This window comes from Colletes latitarsis, chromosome 2 (assembly GCF_051014445.1).
Source record: "Colletes latitarsis isolate SP2378_abdomen chromosome 2, iyColLati1, whole genome shotgun sequence".
In the NCBI taxonomy this organism is placed as follows: Eukaryota; Metazoa; Arthropoda; class Insecta; order Hymenoptera; family Colletidae; genus Colletes; species Colletes latitarsis.
The window spans coordinates 18,763,889-18,790,146 of NC_135135.1; the positions used below are offsets into that span (position 1 = coordinate 18,763,889).

The window sequence follows — 26,258 nt, forward strand, 5'->3', positions numbered from 1 at the left end:
AATTTGCGGTAACACGATAGATCGATTGCAACGGGAATTATTTCTTCCGATATTCATGGCGCGCGCGCGCATCGATGATTCGATTCGTTTAGCGAACACAAGATTATCTTCGTTCGATTACGGCTTATGCGCTCGAAAAGGATTTGGTATAATGTATCGTTATGCTGTTTTTGGATTACGTATACGAAGCTGACGTTCTTTCGAAAGAAAGACTCCTTTTGTCTACGCACGGTGTCTCATTAAAATCAAACCCTTTCAAGGGTTTCAAGTTCATTCTGTAGCAGAATGTCTCAGCATTGTAAACGTACCCAATCACGACGATGAGCGCAATAGCAAGTGTATCATGCCTCCAGAGACACGTTACGCGAGAAACTTCGTCGGTGATATACATAGGCAACCGGGACGGGGGAGGGAGAGGGACGGCTGTTATCTAAATTACTCTATTTTCTCGAGGGACGCTCGCGATGGATTTTTTTTTCGATCGCCTGGAACGTAGGTATCGAATCAAGGTGGGTGTTCCTGCTGTTTCACACAGACACTGCCCCCTTTTTCCCTCCGCGTTCTTCCGTTCCCATCTTCTCCCTCTGGCCTTACTCTCTCTCCCTTGTACTCTGTATTCCTTCTCTCTGTTCCGCGTCGAAGAAATAAGCAGTTCAGCAATCCAGGGCATCGTGGTACCCCTAAACACGAGTCATATTTAATTTCGAGATATCCATCTTTCGATTAGGACAACGAGACGAAGCGTACATGGAAACTGGGTGCCGTCGAGCTGGGGACGAGAGCCAGGGTCATTAGGGAGGCACGGCTGCTCGAAAATCGAATACACCTCTTATATTTATTGCCGTAGTTATTGCACCTCACGCGCGTCGTGTATATTGCACCCCTGTCGTCGTACCCATGCGTCATAAACGTTTATTTATCAAGCCCTGGGTTAAGTCGGGGACAATCTGCTTTACGACGAAAATAATATTCAACGCGCGCCCAGGGAACGACGATTTTAACGGTAAAAGTAATCCTCGAAAATCGGTAACGGTATAAAGGAAAATGGATGTATAGCGTTCCTCACCAAATTTTCAGGCGGTAGACGATTGCTTTCTTATTCAAATGTTTGATACGAATCGTTCATTACGAAAGTGGCGTAAGTTCATTTATCTACGTTTCGAGATACAAAAGTATTTGCATTTCAATCGACTAAAGAATATTGATAAGCGTTAATTGGCTAGATAATAAAATTGTGTATACACTCCCGCTCAAAAGTACTAAGGCACTCGACGTTTTCAATTAACTGTCGTCTCGCAACGTTATTTATCAAAATTAAATCGCTTTTTTACAATACTATTACGAATAAGCTTATATTTGAATCTTAGACTAGATATAACAAATCAATACAATATAATTTCATTTCGTTTTGATATATTGTTCATTTTATAACCCTTACACCAATTGAAATCAAATCAATTACTTTTGTACTCGATACCAGGGATTTTATTCAAATTGAAATATGTTGCAGTCCATGTAAAAATGAAAGTGGTTTCCGTTATCATTTTGCAATTTTGGAAATTATTTAAATAATACAGACTCTGTTAGCAATTTTCAACACTGTTTATAAAAAACCACCGTCGTAAACGACTGTTTATCTCTATAACTGTGAAATATTTTTATTAAACTCGAACAAAATATTTTCATATTCTCTGTTTTTTTTTTTCGATAGCGCTATTCGTATTTGTGGAAATCCTGAAATTGTGGTCGGGGCAAGTCAACAAATATAACGATGTGCAACGACTCGGGTAAATACACCCGGCCGATCGACCATTCCCCTTTGGTGGATTCCGAAAACCCAAATGTCCTTTGTACTATAAAAGGTATTAAACGAAGTGGTTCGTTATTGTAGTCGAGGCAATAGGATTATGTATCCCTCAGGAAAATTGTTTCTGTTATTTTCCTGTACCCTTTGTACTGCTTAACAGTTTATATAGTTACGCCCACTTTCTGAGTAAACCAAAGACAGTAACAATCTTTGACCTGTTCTTTTATTTATGCCTTGTGGACTTGTACAAAATTGTGTAAATACTTTAAAGTATAATTTCCAAATAATAAAGTTTAATGTAATATCGCTTTGCCTCTGAAACCAGAGGAGCGTGTTTTAGCAGATTCTAGTGTTATAGACTCTATCTATGTCCGTATCATTAATCAAAATGTAAAATTAATGTTACACGCGATAAAGTCTGATAGATGAAGCGATAGAAATAATATTGAGAATACATGAGATTACAAATGTGTTCTGTGTCAAATGATGTATGAAAATCATAGTCCGGATTGTCGTTTAAATAAATGCAGTAGTTATCCTGGTTGGCGTGCTTATCTTGAATCATTAAACATACCTATCGTCGTTTAGCGGATTGTCCCAGCTACAATTTTGAAGCATCGATTAATTAAACCCGACACATGATATGGGGAAACAATTTTTTCTAACTTTTTAAAACTTCATTCGTAGATCAAATTTGTACTTTTAATGTTTTTGTATTGGAAAATGGCATTCCTTTGCGACGGCAGTTTTCACAAAAAGTGATGAAAATTGCCAATTTGATGGATCTGTATTTTGTAAACAATTTCGAAAATTACAAAGTGATAACTTAAATCACGTCTATTTTTACACGGGCCATAACATATTTCAATTTCAACAGAATCTCTGATATCGAGTACAAAAGTGATCGATTTGACGTGAAGTGACCCGTACTTCAGGGCCGTGCCCGTATATTGAAGCCCAGGGTAATAACGAAATATGACGCCCTTCATCCATTCCCTTTACAGCAGACATACAAGTCTTTCAAAAAAGATTTTAATTCCGGATTTTATGGGGAAAAATCGAAATAAATAAAACTCGTCTCAATGTCATCTGTTCTTCCTCAAGTTTAAGGTAAAAATATACGATCTCGAAGATTCGTTGTTAGCTTCTTTATAATCTCTGAAGTGCTATAGAACAGGTACCGCCGTGCCAGATCATTAGGGACTGATCAGTAAACAAACATGTTGGGCAAGTCAACGATAAATCACTCCCTTTCTAATCTGTTAAAGATAAATCAAAGTAATTTGGTATATGTACATGAACATAGACGGTAGTTTAAATTTGTCTTAGATTACGCCGATTATTTTAGCTAATAATCTATTAACCAAACTGCACTACGAGGTTCCACTGTACCTTTAAATATTAATTGCAGAAATTCCATTTATTTGATACAATGTACGTACGCCTCTTTCGTAACGAACCTCAAATGAGATAGGCGACTCAGAAAATCGGCGGCAGGAAGTTCGTAACAGCGGAGAGAGGAAAGTTAATGCGGCTAGGAAACATAAACTGCTGGCGGATATAACAGGTGGGAGCGATATGGTCGCGTTGCTGAATGGAAGGGCGTACTCCCCGTGTTCGACGTAGTATTTGCTCATTCACTCGTTCCTATTTTATTGTGGCCCCGGCGTTTCGTTCACCGGCGAGCCAGCCACGTGGATTAGGGACACTGAAGATTTGTGAGAACGAGAGATACTCGATATCCGGCTGCTCGATGGCTTTCCCTTTTCGTTCTCCGTATCGCCTCCGAGCAGCCTCTCTGTATACAGTTTCGACGACGCAATATCGCGATACGTTTCCGAGACAGATACACGCTCGCGAATTAGAGCGTGTAATCAAATATCCATAGAAGCCCGAACGAAGGTTTCCGTTTACTTCGATCTTACGCGCCACGCTCTTGTCTGTCGCGAACTCCACCGCGTTGCGCTCCGATTTACTCGCCGAACGACAGAATTCGCCGTACGAGTGCAATGGACGCAAGAAAATGAATGAACAACGAGCTCGGTAACAAAGTTCATTAAACTCGAGAACTTGGATGTACAACGTAACTACAAACTACAAATGTGATATTGCAGTGGGATTTAAAGATTCTAGAATAGAGTAATAACGCAGGGAAACATTTAGAAAGTAAATATATATCTGAATTTGCTAAGATTTCCGAATACTTATGGACGAGAGTGTACATTAGGGTGGGAACATTGCATTAGCAATATTGCACGATCGCCAAAATCATTACACGCCAAACTAATTTGGACAAGAAGAATCCAGCAGTACTTCGCTCGGAACGAGTGTCTTTAATTACGGTACACGGAAAGGGATTTCGAAAGCGAACGAACTCAATTCCTTCTGATAACGTTCTCGATGTACACTCTCAGTCTCGACACGTCGATACAAAAGGAGACACGGTGTCTTTGTGATGCCGCGCGAAAACACAGCGAGGCTGTTCCATTTTGCGAATTATCATTGAGCCCCGTCTGCATGAACCGAGACTGTCCGGAGGGCCCGGCATTAATTACACCGGCAGGTAAAACTTGAGCTTTCTGCATTGTGCACAGGGATTACAATGCATTTTATGCAAACCAGCTCGTAGAATAGCAACTCGTTGAATGCTGCGACCGATCCTCTCGCTTCTCTTCGCTTCCCACTCCCCCTTTCAATTACTTTTTCGTACTCCCTCTTTCTTGTCTCCCAGAGATTGTTTTTATTTTTCATTGTTTTCTTCGCGTTACAAAATAACTAAGAGGATCCAAATCAGCAATCGCCTTTTAATCGACTCGTGGCACGCGATATCGATGAAACTTTGCACAGCTGTTCGTTAGACCTACCCAAGAATTCAGCCGTAATTAGTTCATGCCACTTTTTTACTATCGGATAAACGACCCAACAAAACAGAATTTTTTAACAGCATTTAAAAATATCGACAAACTAATGAATCATTTAGAATCAGTAATTTTAACGAAAAACGGTAACTCTACATATTAATTACAAATTGATTATTTATGATGTGTTCTTCCTATCGCGTCCACCTAATTGTATCCCCCTTCGATCGGTCGCCTTGTTCGTTCAACACAATTTGCCGATACAGTAATGTTAATACTAATTTCAATCATTGATTGAATATTCCGCGTACCATGAGGATACATAATAAATAGAATTTAATTTACCCCCGATGGTACTGTTTTGATGAAACGCAAATGGCAAACCATTTCCATTCCTTGTTGGCTTAATTTTCTCCCTGATTGTGTGTATCTTCTTCGTTTATAAATTATACAGTCTCCAACGGCGTTTATTCTAATGAATGCAAATTAAGAACTCGTTATCCTTAAAGAACAATGTTAAAAAGTTAACCCCTTGTCAATTCATCCATTGTTCTATTACTGAGAGAGTATCAGGTTCCTGAGGGGGTTCTATTAGACTCCGGCAGTAAAAATGACCCAAGAGAAACTTTTTACGTCAAGGAGTCTGGCGGATCTCGGGTACCCTTTTCTTCATGACCCGGATAACGAAGAGAGGGTTATAAACGAGTTCCACCCTCTGGTAGCGGTTCACCAGAGGGTGGAACTGGATCGTGATCTTTGGAACAAGAAGGTTATAAACTCAATGAATGCCATTCATTCGACGAATTGTAATCGAGTAACGAATAAAATTTCATTTAATCGTCTATTGTGTTTGTACCCGACACTCTTACAGGTAATATTCCGTAGAAAAGAAACATAATGTTTTATGCCAGGGATATTGTACGAGTCTATGGTTTCGTGCAATTACATTTACCATTTTTACATTTTCAAGAATACGTTTCGCCACAACAGAAGAGTGCTGCTCCATATTATTTTCCGAAGTGGTTCCGAATGCCCTTTTCTATATCTAACAAAAAGGGATAAATAAAACCCGGTTCATAATCCGCGGCTTCCCCTTGTGAGAACGGATGGAATAAGCGGGTAAAAGATTACGTTCCTAACGTACAGCAGAGAATAGAGTATTGCGGACTAAAACTGTATGTTTCATCAAGAATTTTATGAACAGAAGAGAAACGCCTACACATTAACAGGTATAAAGCGAGACGAGAGGCAAAGTCCCCACACAGAAGATCGCAATAATCGGTGAAAGCGACTAAATCTTTGAGTCAACACCAATCTGGCAGCTGGATGACTCCAGGCTTGTTACATTCGACGAACTACCCTTATTTGACCAACCTATCCAGTCCCTTATCTCGCAACAGATCCCACGTTACATTGTCGGCGACGGGGTGACGTCGCTCGCTCTTTGTCGCGACAAACGAACCGCGTGCAATTTCGAAAAGCGCGCTTTTGCATTATTCAGCAGCGCCGGTAGGTGTGAAACGAATGTAATGTAACGGGTCATTGGGAACAATGGTTAACGCCCTGTCGACTCACGGGGCTGTTCGCTTCGTTTACAGCCGGATAGAAGGCATAACGGAAATCGAGGAATTCGTGGAAGTCCGGGAATTCGGGACGATCGTAAAAGGCAAATGAGCTTCTAAGAAGGGCATTAGTTTAATAGGTAAAATCCTGGACAGGGTTTGTCTTTTATAAATCGCCAGCGATTTAACTGTTTTCGAACGATTTGTTTTAATGGCCTCTCGTCGTCTGTGGGCCAGCGACGCACTCTAACCGGGAATACTCGAGCGCATTAGAAATTAGGAAACGAAAATCTTTCAATGCTTTATTCGAGTTATAATAAGGTTCTAATAATAAATCGAATGGATCGCCGCGAAGAGTTTCTATTTATCGTTGATTGTTCGCTGGTGGTTGAGCTACCAAAATGCATCTGCCCACGTTTGCGCGGCGTCGTCGCTCGTTTGAGCCATTCGCCGTGGACCGTAGACAATGTGTCTGCGCCACTGGGCGCGGCCTAAATAATAGCGTAACACGTACGAACTCAAGAATGATTGACACGTAATTATTACAACAATCGCGCGTAACCCGATACCGCTCTCAAGACTATTGGCGCCGAGTGTACGCCTACTAGTTTATCCCTCTCTTTCCGCCTCCATTTGTGCTGGTAAACACAGATAAGCGTGCCCGACTCGCGGGAGCAGTCCGAGTCAACGACTCCGATGTGAAACGAGATATCGACGCTTTCAAAATTGTCTCGCGTATCTGCATACGTACAGCGTGTCGCCCCGGGTGATTTTACAGTCGGAACGGAATCAACTGGTCGCTCGAGGCCATCGAGACGTTCCTATCCCCACCCATTTCTCTTGGCTGTTCTCAAACTCTATCTCGTAACTTCGCATAAACTTGCTGGCAGATGTTGTCTTCGTCGATATTGCAATTCAGATTTGTTTCGTACCGTACGCCTTTACTCCAACATTTCTGGATACGTCTCATGTTAATTTTACGCGGTGACACGGATGCGTTATGCTCTAGGCGGATACCCGGAAGGGGAACAATCTCTTTATTCGTTTACGAATGTACTAGTATTTAGAAAAATTACTTGAGTAAAAAGTGTGGAACAATTGAAATTATTGTTTGTACCGTGCTCCATTAATGCTATTCATAGGGATGGGATTCTCGACTCGAATCGTCGATCAGCGTTTACAGACTTTCCTTCTCGAAAGGTTAAATTAGACAGCGTTGCTTTAAAAGCAAAAAAAAAAAAAGAGAAAAAAAAATACTTTCCGCGTTGAGAACGTGGTGTAAAAGTAGGCCCAATGCCCGGCGAGATTCACAATCGGAGAAGCGGCTTTGGACGACCAGTTGATTTTGGTCAAACTACAGTTGTCCGGCGATCGCTTTCGAAGCTAGATTCGTCAAAGGGAATAACGAACTTGTTTCTGAAGAGTCACCGGCGAATCCCGTCCCACGTTCATCTGTCTCATTCTAAACGAATGTCGCGTCCAACAATTACGAGTTACGTGCTCGGCGCTAGGCACATCGGGTTCTCCCGTTAATTTAGTTACACCTGTTTGCTTTGAAGTACACGACACTGGCGACAGGTTCGTTCGGATAACAGCTTTATCTTGACCGGTTTCCCGTATTGTTCTACGAACTTGCACAGTTACTCGTCGTACGCTTTTGCACGTTGGCTCTAGGAATTAAACGCGCGTTTCGAAACGGAAATGCTGAAACGTCAGAGTGTCCTTGTATCAAATCCCGATTTCGAGTAACGTAATCTATTATGATTTACGGGGCTGTGAGAAAACGAGAGCAGAAAGGACACGTCCCAAAATTCTTTACGAATAAGAATCGAATAACGGAAATGGCATATGCGTATCCACCGTGAAACGTATTGACAAAAGGCCACCGAATAGCATTATTGCCCCGAGCACCGAAGTATACCTAGGAAAGCCCCTGACGATTAGCTATTTGAATTTAGGATTCTGCAGTAGGAACCTGTGGGCGCTTTGCATGTTTATTCATTTAAACGAAGTACTGTTGCTCGAAGGCACTCGCGGTCCACGTTACAGCGTTTTGATAGAGATTTCGAAATCACGTTTGGTCATGCTCGTTTGTTCCGAATACGCTTGTAACGCCGGGGCACGTAGAATAGCGGATCTTGTTAGCGTCGACGCTAATTCGGTCTCGCGAGCGGATTCAGTCGCGTGTATCTCGCCGCGGCGCGTTTATTCGCTTCCGAGCTACACGTCGAGCTACACTCTTGTTTGCAAATCGCTTTTCATTAGCGTGCATCGATTGACATTCTGGCGATGGAACAAAGCGTCGAATATAATACTCGAGGACGCGGTGCCCTACATTTCTATACGTTTCAATTTTCGCGTTAATGCAATCGCAATCATCGTTGAGAAATCCTTCCGTAGGACGTCGCGGTAGAAGTTAGGCGGCTGTCACGCGTACGTGACCTCGTTGATCAAGAATTGTATCGATGGCTAAAATCTTTATTCACGAAACGATATTATTGTAACGTGTAGTAAGTAACGCGTAGAACGCGCAAGAATTTAAAATATTTCGCCGACTAATGCTTGTAAGAATAGACCTCCACGGTTGCGTGTCTTCTCATAAGCTTGGGGGGGTAATTCGCTTTTGCAGAACGCCGTGGCAAAAAGGGAGAGTACCTTTCTTTTAACGGGATACGCGTTATATGGCTTCCAGATGCCCCCCTAACAATATAACCGTAGCCTAGCGAACACTATGGAAAGGTATACCATTGAACGACAAACGAGAGAAAGAGAGAACGTATACATTTTCCTACGAACTCTGTATGTGTGTGTGTGTGTCCTGCGCGACTCCTCGTTTCCTTCAAAACATTCTCTTCATCGTGTAACGCGAGTCGGATGCAAAATGCTTGCGTTTATGGTCCGAGCAGTTATCGCGAGATACGATTAAAATGGCAGAGTTTCGCGCACGGCGTAGCAAAACGTAACAGAAAATACGCGTTGCCGCGCGAAACTTGAGTTTTCGGGGGACGATGCGTTCCGCGGGAAGAAATTATTATGCGAAAACGGAGTACGAGTATCGTCGTAAATTTTAAGCTGAATTTAAGAGGTTTTAAGACCGCCTCTCTAGCAACGAGGAGGCGATATAAACGGGCATAAACCGCGAACACTGGTTGCTGCCAAAACTTCGCCCATTACTTTACCCTCTCCGAGTTTCTCCTGAACTCGATTATCGCGCGATATCGAACTCATAAATCTCGACGAAACGCCGCGTAAAAACAACGATCGGCGCTTACGGCGTGTGTCATGAAATTAATTGGAAAACTAAGAATTAGGTATGTGGAAGAGCCGTGGAATTTGTTTCCCGTTTAGAGAATGAACCTTTCTTCGCGAACTTTAACAATCAAGAACGCTATCGCGTATATGTGATTTGAGTCACTACACTATCTATAGTTACAAATTCCATTGTAAAATTTTTATCATTATTGTCTGTTAGTGATCACACAATACTTTTTCAGCTATCAAAAACTCTGAGGCAAACCCACAAACGCAATTTCGTTATATTTTAGTATATAGAATCGTCCCCTAAAATATGACCCATCTCTAGATAAAAACCGTATATCCACTGGTCCATATATCATTCCATGCTTGCCATGCTACATATTTCATTACATGCTAAAAGGAAATATCCATTTTTAAAAAAGTCTACATTGTAATTTTTCTCATACCATCAGATATAAAATTCTAGTACGAAGTATAACCGACCTGTCCCGTCTAATATGTAACTCCACTAAAAAAGTCACTGCAGTGAATGGAATCTAGAGAAATAGACGTCTAGCGCAAAATGCACACTTAAGGCAAATAATGGTATCGGTAACCATTAAATATCTGCTTGATAAAAACAGCAAAGACGGTACACAGCATCTCTCTGTAATGGACGCTTATAGTTTTCTTCGGACGATCATTAATCTCGCTCAAACCAAGACAATGACAAATAGAGATCCCCTTTTAGCGACGCCGTGAGCGCGTTTAGAACAGATCAGAAAACTCGTTATTCTTTCGTCGCGTTTTAAGTATCCAAGCGTTATTTCACAGAGGCGCTTAGAAAGAAGATTTTAACCAAGACGAATTAGAATTCTCGAGCCCATACGTTGCACAAAATTTAACGTTTCTATTGCTAAATCTAAGTGTATGAAATTTGAAGTTAAATTTGAATAATTACAATGACATGTTTCCATAATGTATAACGATATTTATTGACATGTTCCTATTGTAAAAATTTATTAAACGTGGAAGAATAATTATGACTTTATGTATGAAACATGACAGTTCGTAAGAAGGATATTAATTTAAGTGTTTGCACGTGCAACGTCCCTTTTATGATCCCGTATGCTGTATCAGCGTTAAACTATTGGTAATGTACCGTAACAGATGCCGCTAATTATCACCGAAAACGCTTAACGTATAATCGATTATGGGATCTATGCCCAGAATCAATCTTGTCATTAACCAAGCTTGTTAATGTGGTACACAGGTTCACAATTTCAAACATGTCCTTTGGCTGAACCGCAATGCAAGCAAACTTTTGGAAAAACTTTTTCCTCGATAAATCTAATATCAAAACCGTAAAATCAATCAATAAATTCTCTCACTTGAATCTAAACTATATCTGAGTTCATGAATTCGAAGCGTGACTAAGATCTGTATTTCGTAGTAAGTGTAATCAAATAATCTTAAAATCCACGTATATTCAATCGATTCGTCCGACGATATCAGTGTTCCAAGGTTTTCCTGTTCTTCTAGCCGTCTTTTTTCGCCTCTCTTTTCGCCAGGTTCTATTTTTCACGAAGTTTTATTAGCCCTCGGTCTCTCTTTATATGGCTATTGCGTCCCTAAGCGCGATTGTTCGTTCGTTGTTCATTGCACCCACAGCGGGTTCCGCGTCGAAATCGTTCGTTCCTTTTTCCAATCCGCAAGGTTGGAACTACATCTATAGAATATCCCTGGTTTCTATACGGAAACATTAACGCGAGGATAAAAAGTGCAAAGGAAAGAAAGAGGAATGCGAGCATCGATTTTCTCGATGTAAAACGACGAGACAATGAGGGAGAAATAAATACCGCTTGCAAACGCGCGGCGAACTCGATCGATTCGCACAAGTTGGGGAAACGCGGGAAACCAATAAAATGCATTCTCGTTTCTTCAATCGACGTTAAAACAATTTATTCGAATGTAAAACGGGAATATACCGTTCGCTTTCACGATAAGTTTTCTGAGCCAGAGCAAGCGTAAATCGCGTTCCCAGAAGAGGAGCCGTGCAACCGTCGAAACGATGAAAGAGGAGCATAATTTTCATGCTTTGCCACAGAGGGTGGGTCTATCATGGGACTAATGAAACCAGACATCGTATTGGGATTGCAAATAACGATATTGTTAGGCAGACGTTCCATTACTTTTAAAGAAATCGAAACGATATTATTCCTGTAATTGTTCTACTACAGGAAGGAAAAAGGAATTACAATTTTAGAAGTTGGCATTTACAAATCGATTTTATTCCATATGGAAATTAAACTAATTAGGAAATGTTTCAACGAATAACGAAGAATAATACTTGGTCTTCGATCGTTCCACGCAAACAAGAATAATCGTGAAATTTACATTCTTCTACCTCAGGGTTCAGTTTGTTATACACCGAAACGATTTCGAACAAACGATGAACAATTTCGATCTACCGTGGCGAGAGCAAGAAACCCACGGGATGCAATTCCAAAAATTCCCAATTCCGCGCGTCACCCCGATCCGATTGCAAAAAGAGAACCGTTGGAAAATGACGCATGTAGCCGCGCGTTCCGCATTACCGATCCTGAAACGGTTATCGATATCGACTAGTTTTTGATGCTCGATATCATTCTACGGTAGACTTTTATTCGAGAGCGTAATTCCAACGAGGAAGTATCCGGCTACCGTTCAAGCATCGAACCACTATCAACGGTCGCAGAGAATGCCTCGCATCGATCGGTTCGAGGCGAACCTTTGATCCTTTCTCGATATCGTCTCGGTCGGTTCGCGTTATCACGCTTCCGAACATTTGAAAAATTTCACCATTTATTCGCGTTTCGCGTTGCAAGGCAATATTTATTCTTTGTAACATCGACGGTACTGATACTTATGGCATTCAAGGAACTCGACGACTAAGCATTTCGTTTAGAAAAATCAAAACGTATCGAAAGCTGATGTGTACTTGACGGAAGAAACGGAATGCGAGAGCATAGAATGCCGAGGTCCGTAAAAATTATATTGCAAATGGCTTTTTTTTATTTTACTCTTTTCATTTGTTGTCCAAGCAACCGAATGGCATTCGCGTATCATGACCTGCTGGTCAAAATTATGTATTTTCACGTTAGATAAAAATGATAATTGCATTCTAAGCTTGATTCATGAATGCGAGGTCAGCAATGCCAGAACTTTGAATTCCAAATTTATCGAATTGCAAATTTACGATTCCGGTATAAGAGGAATGATATGGTCCGCTACTAAATCAGTAATGCATTTTCTGCTATAATATTTTACAGACTATGTCAACTGACAAACTCGATTATACGTGGATAGACATTTGTACCCTTGATTTCCATACCTGAATTGAACTTTCTGTAGCGCTAAATAACGCATCTATTATTATAGAATGCGATAAATCATCGAAATATACAGCTTACGTTCCAATTGTACTAAAACAAGAGTATATCGACTACTGACAAATGCCAGGACTTCTACAAAATTCCTTTGGAGGGGATAACCGAGTACGAAGGATTAAGGATCGATACGAATTCAAAGATATCATTTCCACCGCTTTAGTTTTTCTTTTTACACGTGGATCGTGTTTGCAAATATTATTATCGCCATAACGATACCAATAAATTGCGAATTGCCTCGAGTAAACGGATACTGATGCAAATTACTGCACTCTATTTCCCCGGGAACGAGTATCGCGCGCGTTTCAAGCGAATCAATCCGTCTTGATCGGAACCGTGGCGAGGAAGATCGAGACACTGAACCAGGAAGACGGCGACGACCTCGCGTAACGAAGGATTGTGTTTCAGCTGCACCGATGCTTGTACCAACAAGTCCTTCGGATTGTAACGAACCGACGATAAAAAGGCACTTCGATCCGGTTCAAGAACTTCCGACAGAAAGACAACGCGCTTCCAGCGAAATTTCCTGGATCTTGTTTCACGGACCACTAGTTGGAAGCGGTTTTCGAAAGCAGTTCTGTAAGCGGTACACGATCATTTTTGGTATACGTCGTAAAAGAGAAATGTTTATATAATATCCATGGGGAACCAGAAAACAACAGCTGACCCTTCGTCGATCGATTTAATTGGAAATAACTGTTAAAAATGTATTCTAAACTGTTTATGCAAGAATCACAAATGTGACTTGCGCGAATCCATGCATGCTATATAGAAATTTTTCTTTCTCTACGAGTGTAAAAAATGTCACTTTTAAACAATGTCCCTTCGTTCGGACTCGACACACTCGAATGGTTTCAAAACGTTCGTGGAACGTCTTTGTGGCGAATCTGTATAAAAGAAATATTTTCTCCAGGGAGCAGGAGGACGCTCATCCGAAGAATTTAATAAACTTTCCTCCCAAACGGATTTCTTAATCCATTACGAGTTTTTCTTGCATCGTCTTTGCACCGTGAAAACGACGAGTAAATTCCTTCCGTCGTTCTTCGCTACGGAACGGATTGCTAATTCGTTTCGCGAAAAGTAACTTTAATTGCTCCGCGTACTAAGTATTTTGTAAACTTAGAAAGTTACAATTTAAGATCGTAATTATTAATCGTAGACGTAATTTTTTTTTCTCGACGAAATAAAAAGCTTTTCATTTCGTGTTCACTCGAGAAGGTTTTCATAAAGAATTTCTACGCTGGCCTCGAGATCGAGCTCGGGGAAACTAACTTTACCCTTTTAGGAACTCGAAATTCGGTTCACTTTAAAACTTCCTTTTCCTTTTTCCTGTACACGCGAAGAGCGCGCGTATCCATTTTGTTTCCACCCCTTTTCAGAGTTTTTTCACGCAAGTGACTTTCTGGCGATGTGAATTTATTTTCTCGAACTTACCCTCTTTCTGCTAACCTCGTATTGCGCTTTTCTGCGACAGATTTCCGTCGACCTTGCTTCTTCTTTCCTTTCAATCATACTTTAGCCAGAAACCAGCGTGCAGTCCTCAGCCTCGGGTTCGTTCAAATTTCTAACTGTAATTCAATTTCCCAAGTCATAATACGAACAGTATTTTTTGTTTCATAAAAAGTTCAAGTTAATTTATATATATTTAATCGATTTATACGGTTCGGTCCGGAGTTGCAACGAAGGTGTTAATTTTGTACCTGATGTCAAACTATACAACTGTAAATGTTGTCCATAATAGTAATAATGATAACAGTTGTACCCGGAAATAAATCTACGTACAAGAAATAAAGACGAACCTCGACCAACCGTGTTGCAAAATTTTCTTACGTGAATAGAATGCACACGACCGATTGAATCAACTTTAAACGTGGGCATGCATCAGTTGCAGACTGTGCAGCGGGTAACACATGCAACGAACTATGACGATGATCGACGGTGCGCCATACAGTGGTATAGAAGTTCTATCATAGACGAGATATATGAGTAGACCTTACATCCAATGTATTTTTTCAGCCCATTTTTCTGGGGCTCTAAAGCCCCATTACCATTTCATGCCACTCACAATATTACCAACAGGTTTAAAAAAATGAAATTACAGAAATTTTATTGTTTTTTGACGGAATGAAAGCTGTACGGTCCAGAATCGGGCTTCGATCAATTAATTCATTTTTAATAAATTTGTTTGACGCTCTACGGAAATAAGCTCTACTTGATAAATAAATTTTCGCAACGCGAATGATACTGACCCCGCTCTGCTTCTTTTCTCGCGATTGCTGTTCCTGTTCCGTGGAAACTGGCACGCACGAGTATCATTTTGTCCGGGATGTAAATTCTTGTGTTCGCTTCGGTTGTTTTTGCACGAGCGAGAAGCAAGTGGTCCGGAAACGTCGCAGTTGACGCCTGGCAGCGGTTTTCCTCAAAGTGACCGACCTCGGGCTAGGAAAGCACTCATCAGCGTGCGAGTTCTTGCATCCGTCGCGGACTCTGGCTGAAAAAATTTGCAAAAAAGCGGACTCTATACCCAGTTTTAATTAGACCGAACATTTAAGGACTTTTCTATTCGTCGAAAGAGTTTCTTCCAGTGACTGATACAAAAAAGAACCGTAGGATCCTGGAACTCCCCATTAATGAGAAAAATTTGTTCAATTTCATTCGAGCGATTACTTCATACTTTTTGCATTTCATGCGTTCGAGTCAATGATTTTCAATTTTTTAACACCATTGAAAACCCATCGTAACGCGTGTCTTTTCGAACGAATCGATTCGTTTCTCAAGCACTTCCTCGTACATTTGAATCGCCTTAGCGTTCCAATATCCGAATACAGAACAATTCAACAAGTAGTTCCAACCGCGCTAGTATTCCTACATGTCCCCCCTAACAATATACAAGATAATCTTTGTCGATGCTTGGCAAATCGAAGATCGAAACGTGAATTCGACGTAGCAGCGCGTCAAATTTGATTGCGGGTAGCGGCCGATTATCCGGGAAGCCCGGTAATTCACCGTTAATTGGATTTGACAGCGGGGACGGCAAATCGAATTAGCAGACGATTCCCGGTTATTTACCTGTGCGTCGGACGGTTCCCTGTCGGAGACGACAAAAGTGGTTTTGAACTTTGGTTCCTGTCTATCTACCGCGAATGAATGCAACAATCCAGGTCCCACGTTTACGAAACGAAGCCTTTCTTCGCGCTGAACGTACGTTTACCCTAACCGCGCTCGCCGTGTGTCGAACAATGGAAGGCTAAATTCGATCGTCCGCGCGTAAAGTTCCCGAAAAATTTCCGGTGCGCAATAACGAAGCTCGCGATCAACGATACCATCGCGGTTTTCTGCCGCTGGCGTGCAAAGAAACAACCGTCCGTTGTTGTGTACGCTCGCGAAACGAACGTTCTCAAGAATGTTAGGTCTCGGTTACAAAAGAAAAGACCTTGCGATGGCAGAATGGTAGGAAACACTCTGGGACCCTTCCCAGGACGACGTGTAATTAAAGTAAAGAAAGACAACGACTGTTGCGCAACCCCGAAAGATTCATCTTCCTCCGCGACAGGAACTAATGGCACCCGGTACAGGCGGTCTTGTCGCGATCACGGGAAACCATCAAGGATACAAGTATTGCGGAACTTGCGATCCCCGAGAAAAACTAAAAGAAACACTGACTGACGTAGACGGAGAATTGACCAACAGAACGTTTAATCTCCGACCGGTAGTCGGATCAAAACGACTACCGCCGTTCCTTCGAGGCCTTACGTGTTATTGGCAACATTTTACATCGATTCTGGCGATCGGGAGTTTCGTAACGAGTCAATCTATCGTCAACATAAATATCCTGACGCGTTAAGTCGTTCCATGACGAATGCGAATTTCCCAATGAGACGGCAATAAAATTGTAATGAAGCAACTGCATCGATAATTGCCCTTTCGAAAGCATGAAGTGCTATTTAAATGGGAGGAGTGTGAGGAAGATCGATAGCATTAAATATATCCTCTATAACTTCGTTGAATGAATGTTAAAAGAAATATACTGTAATGATAATTAATATACCAATGAATAAATCCTCGGTAAAGAACAACGATTATCCCACCATTGGTATAAAAGGGTTAATGTTAGTAATTTCACTGCGTTTCGATAGGTGACACTACTAGGATAGCGGTACAAATTTAAGTTCTAAATGTTTTAAACATCCTTGTATAAAATCAGAGTAATTTAGCAAATTTAGAATGTCAATGTGGATGGCTGAATCGTCGGAACCTTATCAAGTATCTTCTTCGAGCTAATTATTAAAACACTTAGGAATAGACATTGATAACATTGTAGATGCATCATTTAATATTTCAAGAATTTAATGATTTTGCAGTAAAAAGTAATAACATTCGCCAAACCTATTAAAGCAAGAAAATGATTTAAATATGACGTAGTTTGCAACTTCTACCCCCAAGAACTTTGGTAGCGAGGAGGTGTCCTGAAATACGTTCCTACTTTTCGTAGGCGCAGAATTGTTAGCCCGTTTGGAGGAAAACACAGATAAGGTTCGCGAGATAAGCATTACGGCAGAAGGTTCCTGTCGCCCTCTGGTAAATGTGACGTTTCTTCGTACAAGTAGGACGATAAACATGCGCCAACGGCTCTCATTGCCTCGCATTATGACCCTTATCGCAGTCACTGTTGCGAGAAGCAAATTATTCGCGGCCGCCTCTCTCTTTGAATGCTACGTTTCCCACGAATTTTTACGAAACACCCTTTTCTCGTTGGTCTTTATTCTTTTATCGCGCGGGGCTGCAAGCACGACTCTTTTTCACGGTTAAAAAAATTCCAACGCGATGCAAGTTAGTCAGCTGTCGTGCACACGACGACGCTCCGCGTTCCAGCGCGCGAAACAAAAATACCAAGGAATCGTTACCGCTCGTTATACGTAACTCGATTTAAATATTATTCTTTTTTCACGGAAGTAAAATCAACGATGGTATTCGGTGTTATTGCGTTCCCCGTGAAAATATTCAACGTGTGCGAGGATCAAATCGAATTATCGTCGATGGAAACTATCAACTTTGAACCCGCGTATCTTTAAAATTACGCAACGAAAATTGACTGTGATGAAAAATTAGGCTTCGATGATTCTTAAATAAAATACAATACACAGATTTTTCAAAGAAAAAAAATTTGCTCGCTTTTGTCCACGATTCTCGGGCAAATTCGCCACTGTGGAGCGTCGCGTTACTTCGACCGCTCAAGTTCTCGTTCTAATTTAACTAACGACAACGAGGACAGCCGGGTGTGCAGGAAGAAAAGGAAAATCAAAGAGGACGGCAAGCAGTGTCGGTATAGGTCAGTTACACAATAAGACAGCGGCCTGGTTAAAATTAGTCGTAAACTATTTAAAAAGTAAACCGAGTACACTCGGGGGCCGTTGTCCGGTCTGTGTACCGCCAACTTTTCTCGTTCGTTGTCAACAAAGTCCTTCGTTTCTAGATACGATTGTTACTATCGGAACTTATCTATCCATTTATTATACTTTCATAGTACTCGAACGGATATACAGCATTCTATTACGAAAACTACATGCTCTTTAGATAAATGAAAAAAGTAAAAGATACATTTTTCCTTGACATTATTAGATTCTTTAACGCGTTAATGTATGTTTCCTAATTTATATTCTTTATCCTGTATCCAACACTTGCGCGTGTATCTATGCTATATTTAAAAATATTTAACTAGTTACTTTCGTTCCTTATTACTCAATTTGATATTTAATTTGATATTATTTGATCGTTGACGAATAAATAGAGAATCCCCTTCGGACAAATGGTTTTACTTGCTTCATCATACTGGAAACGTTCAAATCAATAATTTACAGCTGAAATCCGATTTGTGTCAATCTGCATACGATTTTGAGTCTCAATTGACCAGGCATTTTTATTTTCCAACCCATGTATACTTATTACGCATAAACGAGGTAAAGAATAAACCTATCATTAGTGGGATGAACGCTATTGCTGTACCACAAGTGTCTTATAACATGAGATACACTCTTCCAAAGTGAAACAAAATGTTAAAAAGATCATGCAGCAAATTGTAAGGAGATCCTCGTAAGAAAGGCTTTAATCTTCGTAATAGTTTTAATGGGTCGATGATCGACAATGACTAACTTATGGTCACTGGTAGTCAACAGTGAGGTGGACATCACGGTTAGCGGTCCAGTGGAGATCCAGAAATGGTCAAGAGGTGGGACCAATTGAAATAGTATTGTTCTCTAGACCAAGCGGTTCTTAACTCTTCACGTTGACACTGTCTCCCCACTCTTCGACTTCCCCACTCGAAGACTACCGCTGGACAAATTCTTCAGTACCCCTGGAGCATCCAGGGGGATCGGGTCTCGCGGGCCAAAGTCAGGCCATTCGTGGAGCGGTGACCACTGGGGGGACCAGGAGTGACCAGGACTGACCAGGGCTGACCAGAACTGACCACTACTGACCACTACTGACCAGTGCTGACCAGTGCAGATCCGACTACTGACCACTACTGACCAGTGCCGGACCGTGATGACCACTGGTAAGAACTATTTAAAATTGCTCTCCCCACTTCTGTTTTGTCCTTTGATACCAATTCAACGTTATGGAACTGTCTAACGCTTTTGCTAAATTACGAATCGTTTCTTATGTTACAGCTGGACCTCTGGTGCTGCTTCCTTGGTAATGGTAACTAATGCTCAACAAGTAGTAAGTTCACTTTTCTTGTTTATATTATTATCACAAAATTGACCGGTTTATTTTATTTGTTTGGTCATAATTCGGTGTTGTTTTACTGTCCGGTTTTATCTGGTTATTATGTTTTCCTCCACTATTTCTACTTCTGACTTATTTTTTGAATTGACATAATTGTGTTGGATCATGTACCATTTTTGTTTCCATATTATCTTATGTATTTTGTTTGTATATTATTTCATGAATTTCGATGTCACTAATTAGAATAAGATTTTTATTCTTATTCTATTTCGCTAAGATATTTTGTTTGATTCTTGGGTATTTTCATTCTTTGATTTCATCGTTGAATTTTCAATCTTTGTTTCTATTCGTCTTTGAAATTTATATGGTTCTTCGGACAATTTTTGTAATCATTCGCTATTTTACTTCGACTTTATACTCTCGTTACGCAAGTATAGGTAGAATACTTTGTTCGTAACATGTGTAAATTTTGTACATTTCCTTAGGTAGGTCTAGCATCGAGAATCTTATAGATTCTCACTCTTAGGTACATCAGCACGACAAATTATTCCATCGCTTCGTCTAGTTTGCATGGTGGTTATTAAATTTCCTTTCGTATGTCACTAATATGTGTATCAATTTTAGTTTCAGATTATTCGCAGGGACATCGAGGGAGTACGCCACATCCGCCGAGGGACATTTAATTCTAAGTCGATTAGATTTAAGCTTCGTCGCGAATCTTAAAATTAACGTCGAAGATTTCTTTATTGTACATATTTCCGCGTCCTACCAAGCAATTATTCAATAAGTAGCTTCTCGTTGTCTCGTTCCCTCGTTCCTAGCTTCGGTCACCGCTGTTTCATCGATTGAAACATGTGATCGGCCGTGTATCTGGTCCGAAAGATCTAATCGCCTTCCCTTGGTAAGCTTGATTGAGGGAAAACGGCACTTCGCTGGAAGGTGTGGAGTTTCCGTATTCTGCGGAAACGCATACCTTCCAGCGGAAGTCGACTCTGTCTCAGGTACTCTCTCTTTGTCAGACAGCCTAAGTCGGGTCCTTCGGGCTCCCGGCGGGTTGCGTTGGAGAAATGGAGACCTCGATTCGGGGTTGCAGTTCTCTGTTTTCTTGTTGAGATCGAGTTAGCAAGGGCAGTAGGTTCGATCCTCGGATCAGCTGCACGGTACAGCATCGCGTCGCGTCGAGTATCCCACGATTTAGCTTCATCCCTCTTTTTAACTATATAATTGCTTGGTACAACATCCAAGGAACTTTGTTTCCTTCTATCGTCCGAATCTTAGCTTCAACTTGACTAGACTTGAGCTTCGACGTTAATTTTAAGTCCCTATTGTATGCGTCTCCCAATATTGCCAAGTAATTATTTAACAAGTAGCTTCTCTCGACTCGTTCTCTCGTTTCTTGCTTCGATCACCACTGTTTCGTCGAACGAAACATGTGATCGGCCGTCCAGTTTGTCCGAAAGATCTAGTCGCCTGCCAATGATAGATCGATTTCTAGAAATAGAAATCAATCTACCAAGGGTAGTGTCGATTCGATCCGAAGATCTGCTGCACGGTTCAGCATCGCGTCGCGTCGCGTCTCCAACAATTTAGCTTCATCCCTTTTTAAACAAAATAATTACTTGGCATGACTAATCTAGTTTCTAAGGATGTAAAAGGGAGATCGATGGAACTTGGATTCCATCTATCTCCCTTCGGGTCTCCACTCGCAGCAACCTCCACGTGGTGAGACCTGGGTAATATTATTTAGCATTTAATTAATAATCGTAATAATCTTAGCTGGGTAATGCAATTATTAATTAAAAACTAAATAATATTAGCAAATTGGCTGCGATCCGCTTTGCATAGGTCATCATAAATATAGAGCATCTTCGCTAGGTTAGTTTTGATTCTCATTGATTCATCAAAGATTCTAGATTCTAGAATGAATTTTAATTTCTTCCATAGTCAACTCACATGTATTTACGCAACACTATAGCTGTTTGCCTATCAATATTAATTCAGTGAATAGTTTCTCAACTGATCGCCATCCATGAGAAGAGGACGCTAAAATCACCTCCGAATTTTCAGGTCGGTATGGCAGTCAGATTGGGCCGCGAAAGTCCATAAGATTCCATAACTGGTTTTTACCATCAGACTATATGAACGAAAACTCTCTGTGAAACTGCTTAATTATTACACATACCCCTTTGGGGTTGAAACAAGAGGATTACTATTCAGAACTACCTGAAAAGTCATAAACATTCATGAAATAATAAAAAAATATAGTAAATCAACTAAGAAAATATTTGAAAATGAATCATCTTTTTCCACTTTTACTAAAATAGTCAAATATTAAACAAAATGTATTATAAATCTCCTTCGATTCAATAACCGACTAAGGGGTAAGAAATCATTCATAAGAATAAACCAAAAATAGATAAGCCATTAAATAAAGTTAAAATAGGATCAAATTATAAAATCAAATCAACCGATAAATACGGAAGTGTTATAAATAGAAGAGGTTGGGGCTTAAACATTCCTCACCGGGTGTCAGCACTAGTCAGCACTAGTGATCAACAGCGGTTGACCTACAGTGAGCTACATTGACCTACAGTGAGTGTATCGAGGGTCATTTACTTATGAAAGTAAATGGACATTTTTAAATAAATTGTATTACATCGTTGAAAATGTCGATTTATTACTTAGAAATTGTCCTAGTAGCCTGATATATTTATTCCCGTCAGAACGGTAGTACAACCTAAATTAGAATGGCTTACAGTGTAGTAATTTTGTCAATAGTATCCTACACGCCTATTCAGTGTATAAGAAATTGCAAAATTATAAATACAGAGTAGACAGATGCACCTTTTGATGCTTACAAGCATCAAGGCAAAGTAACAAGTACATAAAATACAGATTTGAAATTTTATTTATAAAGACATACATAGTAGTATACTTATCTAATGACAAAACGAGAAACCAATTCTATATAGTAAAAATATATCTGGAATCCGTATTTGTAATAGAGCATCTTATGGTAACTATAAACCTAATTGTTATCTTACAGGACAGCGATAAACCATAACAATTTTAGAAGTAATGCATGTCTGAAATTCAATAACAAACTTCTTTTACTTAACTCTTTCAAACTTATGCTCGATTTCATAAATTCCTACGACTTGTTTAGTCTTTACACAGTAATTTGACCATTCGCCTTCGGATAAATCTACATCTGTAAATGCCGTTCCGTGATTCTCAGTTTTAGCAATCCATCCATCTCTTGGTGAAAAATCATTGGGTTCGAATCCTCGGCAATCGAATACCACTATCGTTTGAAACTCGCCTTCGTTTTCGATCTTGTACGACTTTACAGTATCTTCCAAAATGGACATGGAGTTTTCGCGAGAACAAAGTTTACATTTGCTCGTGAAATGAGTAACTGCGTTTCGTTTTTGAAGAGGAGTAGATTCGCTCAAAGACGCGTAATTCCATTTTTCGGATTTCTCACCACAACTGCTACAAGTAAACTTTAGGTACCATCTAAAGTCAGGTCCCGAAGGTTTCAGCTCTTCTATGCTTTGTAGAGTAGCTTTTATTTTCAACGCTATCTTTACCATGTCGTCGACTTTCTTTCAGCGAAAACTGTCTACGTTTTACGATATGCAAGTACACTAGGATTCTCAGATTCTCGCTTATTTATGATGATAAACACAACAATTTGAGGTTAGCGACGTTAACCTAACCCTTCTTTCGATTTTTTACAATTCTATAGTAACAACTACCGTAGTCATCACCAGAGGGCTAACCAACTTTATCTTTCAAGTTCTTGAACAGTCTTTTTAATTGAAAAATTATCACAGATGAGAGATATACAAGTATAGACGAGCTATACAAGTCGACGGTACATCCAATGTATTTTCTTCAATGTATGTACTTTACTCGTAATATTACCAACAGGCTATAGAAAACGATCATAGCGCTATTATCATAGCACTTATTTCGGTAGGAAATGGAATTACAAAAAGTTTTTTGTTCTTCAACGAAATAAAAGCAGAGTTGGGCATCAATCGATTAATTTCATTGAAGTAATCGATCGATTAACGGATATGATCAAATAAAAATGTATTTGTCAGAAGTAAGTCGCGATTAATAATCAAGAACAGCCGTTTCAGGCTCCAGAGAATCACAGCTAATGCAGCTAATTCAGCTGCTTTCTTTGGGGCATTCTATATGTATGTCATAACTCTAAATTAAAACAAACGCGATTATTCGCAACGCTACACCAAAAGCAAACGCGAGGAATATAACCGATCGGAACTCTAAAAGTAATCAAAATCGGTTCATTGTACTTGCAACGCGATAATATTTACATTTCGCAGCACTAATGCAATCCGAGATCAATTTTTCTACGCAACACTACTCTGAAAAAAAAACGCGAAAATATTTATCGTTCGTTTATTTACAATATGGTTGGGGGCCAGAGGAAACAAAATAGCATGCGACTCACCAACTGTAGAATGCAAACACCCGGACGACGATGTTGGTTAATAGGAGCCATCAGCGAAGTCAACAATAAAGTCAGCATCAATGTCAGTAGCGAAATCATCGTCGAGTTTCTCTGGATCCACAAGTAGGATGATGAGATGTCAGGATTCTGTAGAAAGAAAGAGTAAATGTTTTAACGAAAAGGTTTCTACCGTATTTGAATACTTGATGTAGGAAAATTTGAATCAAACAATTTTTTTAAGCGTACTCGGAACAAAATACGAAGGATACTTACATTTTTCGCAAGTGGCCATCGCCAAATACTCCTTTTCGCATAGATACAGGTTTCCCGTCGAAACGTGTTCACAAACTCTCAAAGCATTATGGCGTCGCGTCGATTGCGTGACCGTAGTTTCACCGTAGTTTGACGGTACTTGAGCGTCTCATGTCTTTGAATTGTAATTTTGGCTCTAACAGAAATAAAACGCAAATTTGTTAACAGACACTTATTAATATTGTATAAATGCATCGATGGAGAATGACGAAGAGAATAAAAACGCTTAAAAATGAAAAATACATTTGACCGTAATGAAGCGTCACATGTCTTTGAATTGTAATTACGGGCTCTAACAGAAATAAAACACAAATTTGTTAACAGACACTTATTAATATTGTATAAATGCATCGATGGAGAATGACGAAGAGAATAGAAACGGTTAAAAATAAAAAATGCGTACCTAATTAGACGCGAAACTGTCAACGCACTTATCACACCACTTTCCAGACGAAGAATAACGAACAGGATCGGACCCGTCTACCGCGCGAGGAGTGGGGAGTGGGGTGAGGGAGTCACGTAGTCTCATCTCGATTCTCGATGTATATTTCAAAGAAAAAGTTAAACCTTATATTTCGAATAACTGAAACTAAATAAAGTAAATACGAAAAATGAATAAAATAAATACAAAAAGATACGGAACAAACAATTAATTACTTAATTGTCGTTATACTCTTGTGACGTCAGAATGCAAGCCGGTCATTGGCTCTGCTTGAACATTGAATATCGATCTATTATAAGATGCACAAGTTACTAGATCGATTGAAATATATTAATTACAATTATAGAAACATGTAATGTGTGAATACTAACTTTCAACGTAAATTGCAATCAGTGTCTCATATAAAAGTTTCTTTTATTTCTACTAAACTTTCTAAAGATATTTGTTTTAATTGTCACTAGATTTACATACCAATCTTTTTTGGCGCGGTGTCAATAACACTGAACTTGACACAGTTATGGTAAGGAATCTAGGGGACAGGAATAGACGTCAGAAGCAAATTTTTTCCGTAACACACGGATTGAAGACGCAGATAATGCATAGTGTAGACGTGTAAAGCAATATTTTTTCGTGACACACGAACAAGGATTTCGTTCCAAGGTGAAGTCGAGAGTCCGGCGGCCGAGAATATAAACACAGACTGACCGAGCTTTTCACGCAGCAAGCGTATCGGATTACTGATCCTGGCGTAAGAATACAAATATTATTGAAGTCGTGAAAAATTAAATGTTTTTATGTATTCTACCCTATACATATTTTTCGTCTGTTGTTGTTGAAGTTGCAAAATTTATGTCAAAAGCATTGATTAAAATTTCGATTAAAAATGAATATATTAATATATTATTAAGTAGATATTTCAAACGATCTAGTAACTTGTGCATCCAATAACAGGTCGATATTCAATGTTCAAGCAGAGCCAATGACCGGCTTGCATTCTGACGTCACAAGAGTATAACGACAATTAAGTAATTAATTGTTTGTTCTGTATCTTTTTGTATTTATTTTATTTATTTTTCGTATCTACTTTATTTATTTTCAATTATTCGAAATATAAGGTTTAACTTTTTCTTTGAAATGCAAATCGAGAATCGAGATGAGACTACGTGACTACCTCACCCCACTCCCCACTCCTCGCTACCTAATTCGCGCGGTAAACGTGTTCGGTGATGAAGTACGGTGGCAGGCTTCGTGTCTAATTAGGTATATACTTTTTATTTATTGTAATCTAAACTTTCCGAATCGCTTATGGTACTCTCCCTTATTCTCTCTTGATACTTTCATGTAATATTAACACGGGTCTATTAGAAATTCAACCAGAATGGCGAAAAAAGCCGAGTCGG

General features: G+C 39.9%; 2 protein-coding genes across 2 annotated transcripts in view; both read right to left on the reverse strand.

Annotated features, from left to right (window-relative positions):
• LOC143351885 (uncharacterized) overlaps window positions 1-24,232 on the reverse strand; it is a 173,995-nt gene extending 149,763 nt beyond the window's left edge. The window contains exons 1-3 of the mRNA XM_076783938.1: window positions 24,105-24,232; window positions 15,142-15,383; window positions 14,327-14,460 (exon numbers count right to left, since the gene is read on the reverse strand). The gene's annotated coding sequence lies outside the window, so the exon portion shown is untranslated. The remainder of the gene's footprint in view (window positions 1-14,326; window positions 14,461-15,141; window positions 15,384-24,104) is intronic.
• On the reverse strand, window positions 22,509-23,510 carry LOC143348398 (CXXC motif containing zinc binding protein). The gene has a single exon (XM_076778562.1). The coding sequence runs from the start codon at window positions 23,212-23,214 to the stop codon at window positions 22,729-22,731; it is 486 nt and encodes a 161-aa protein (XP_076634677.1). The 5' UTR covers window positions 23,215-23,510; the 3' UTR covers window positions 22,509-22,728.
• Window positions 24,233-26,258: the final 2,026 nt, after the last annotated feature.

Coding starts and splice junctions, on each gene's coding strand:
- LOC143348398 (XM_076778562.1), bottom strand. CDS start 23,214: ATGGTAAAGATAGCGTTGAAAATAAAAGCTACTCTACAAAGCATAGAA.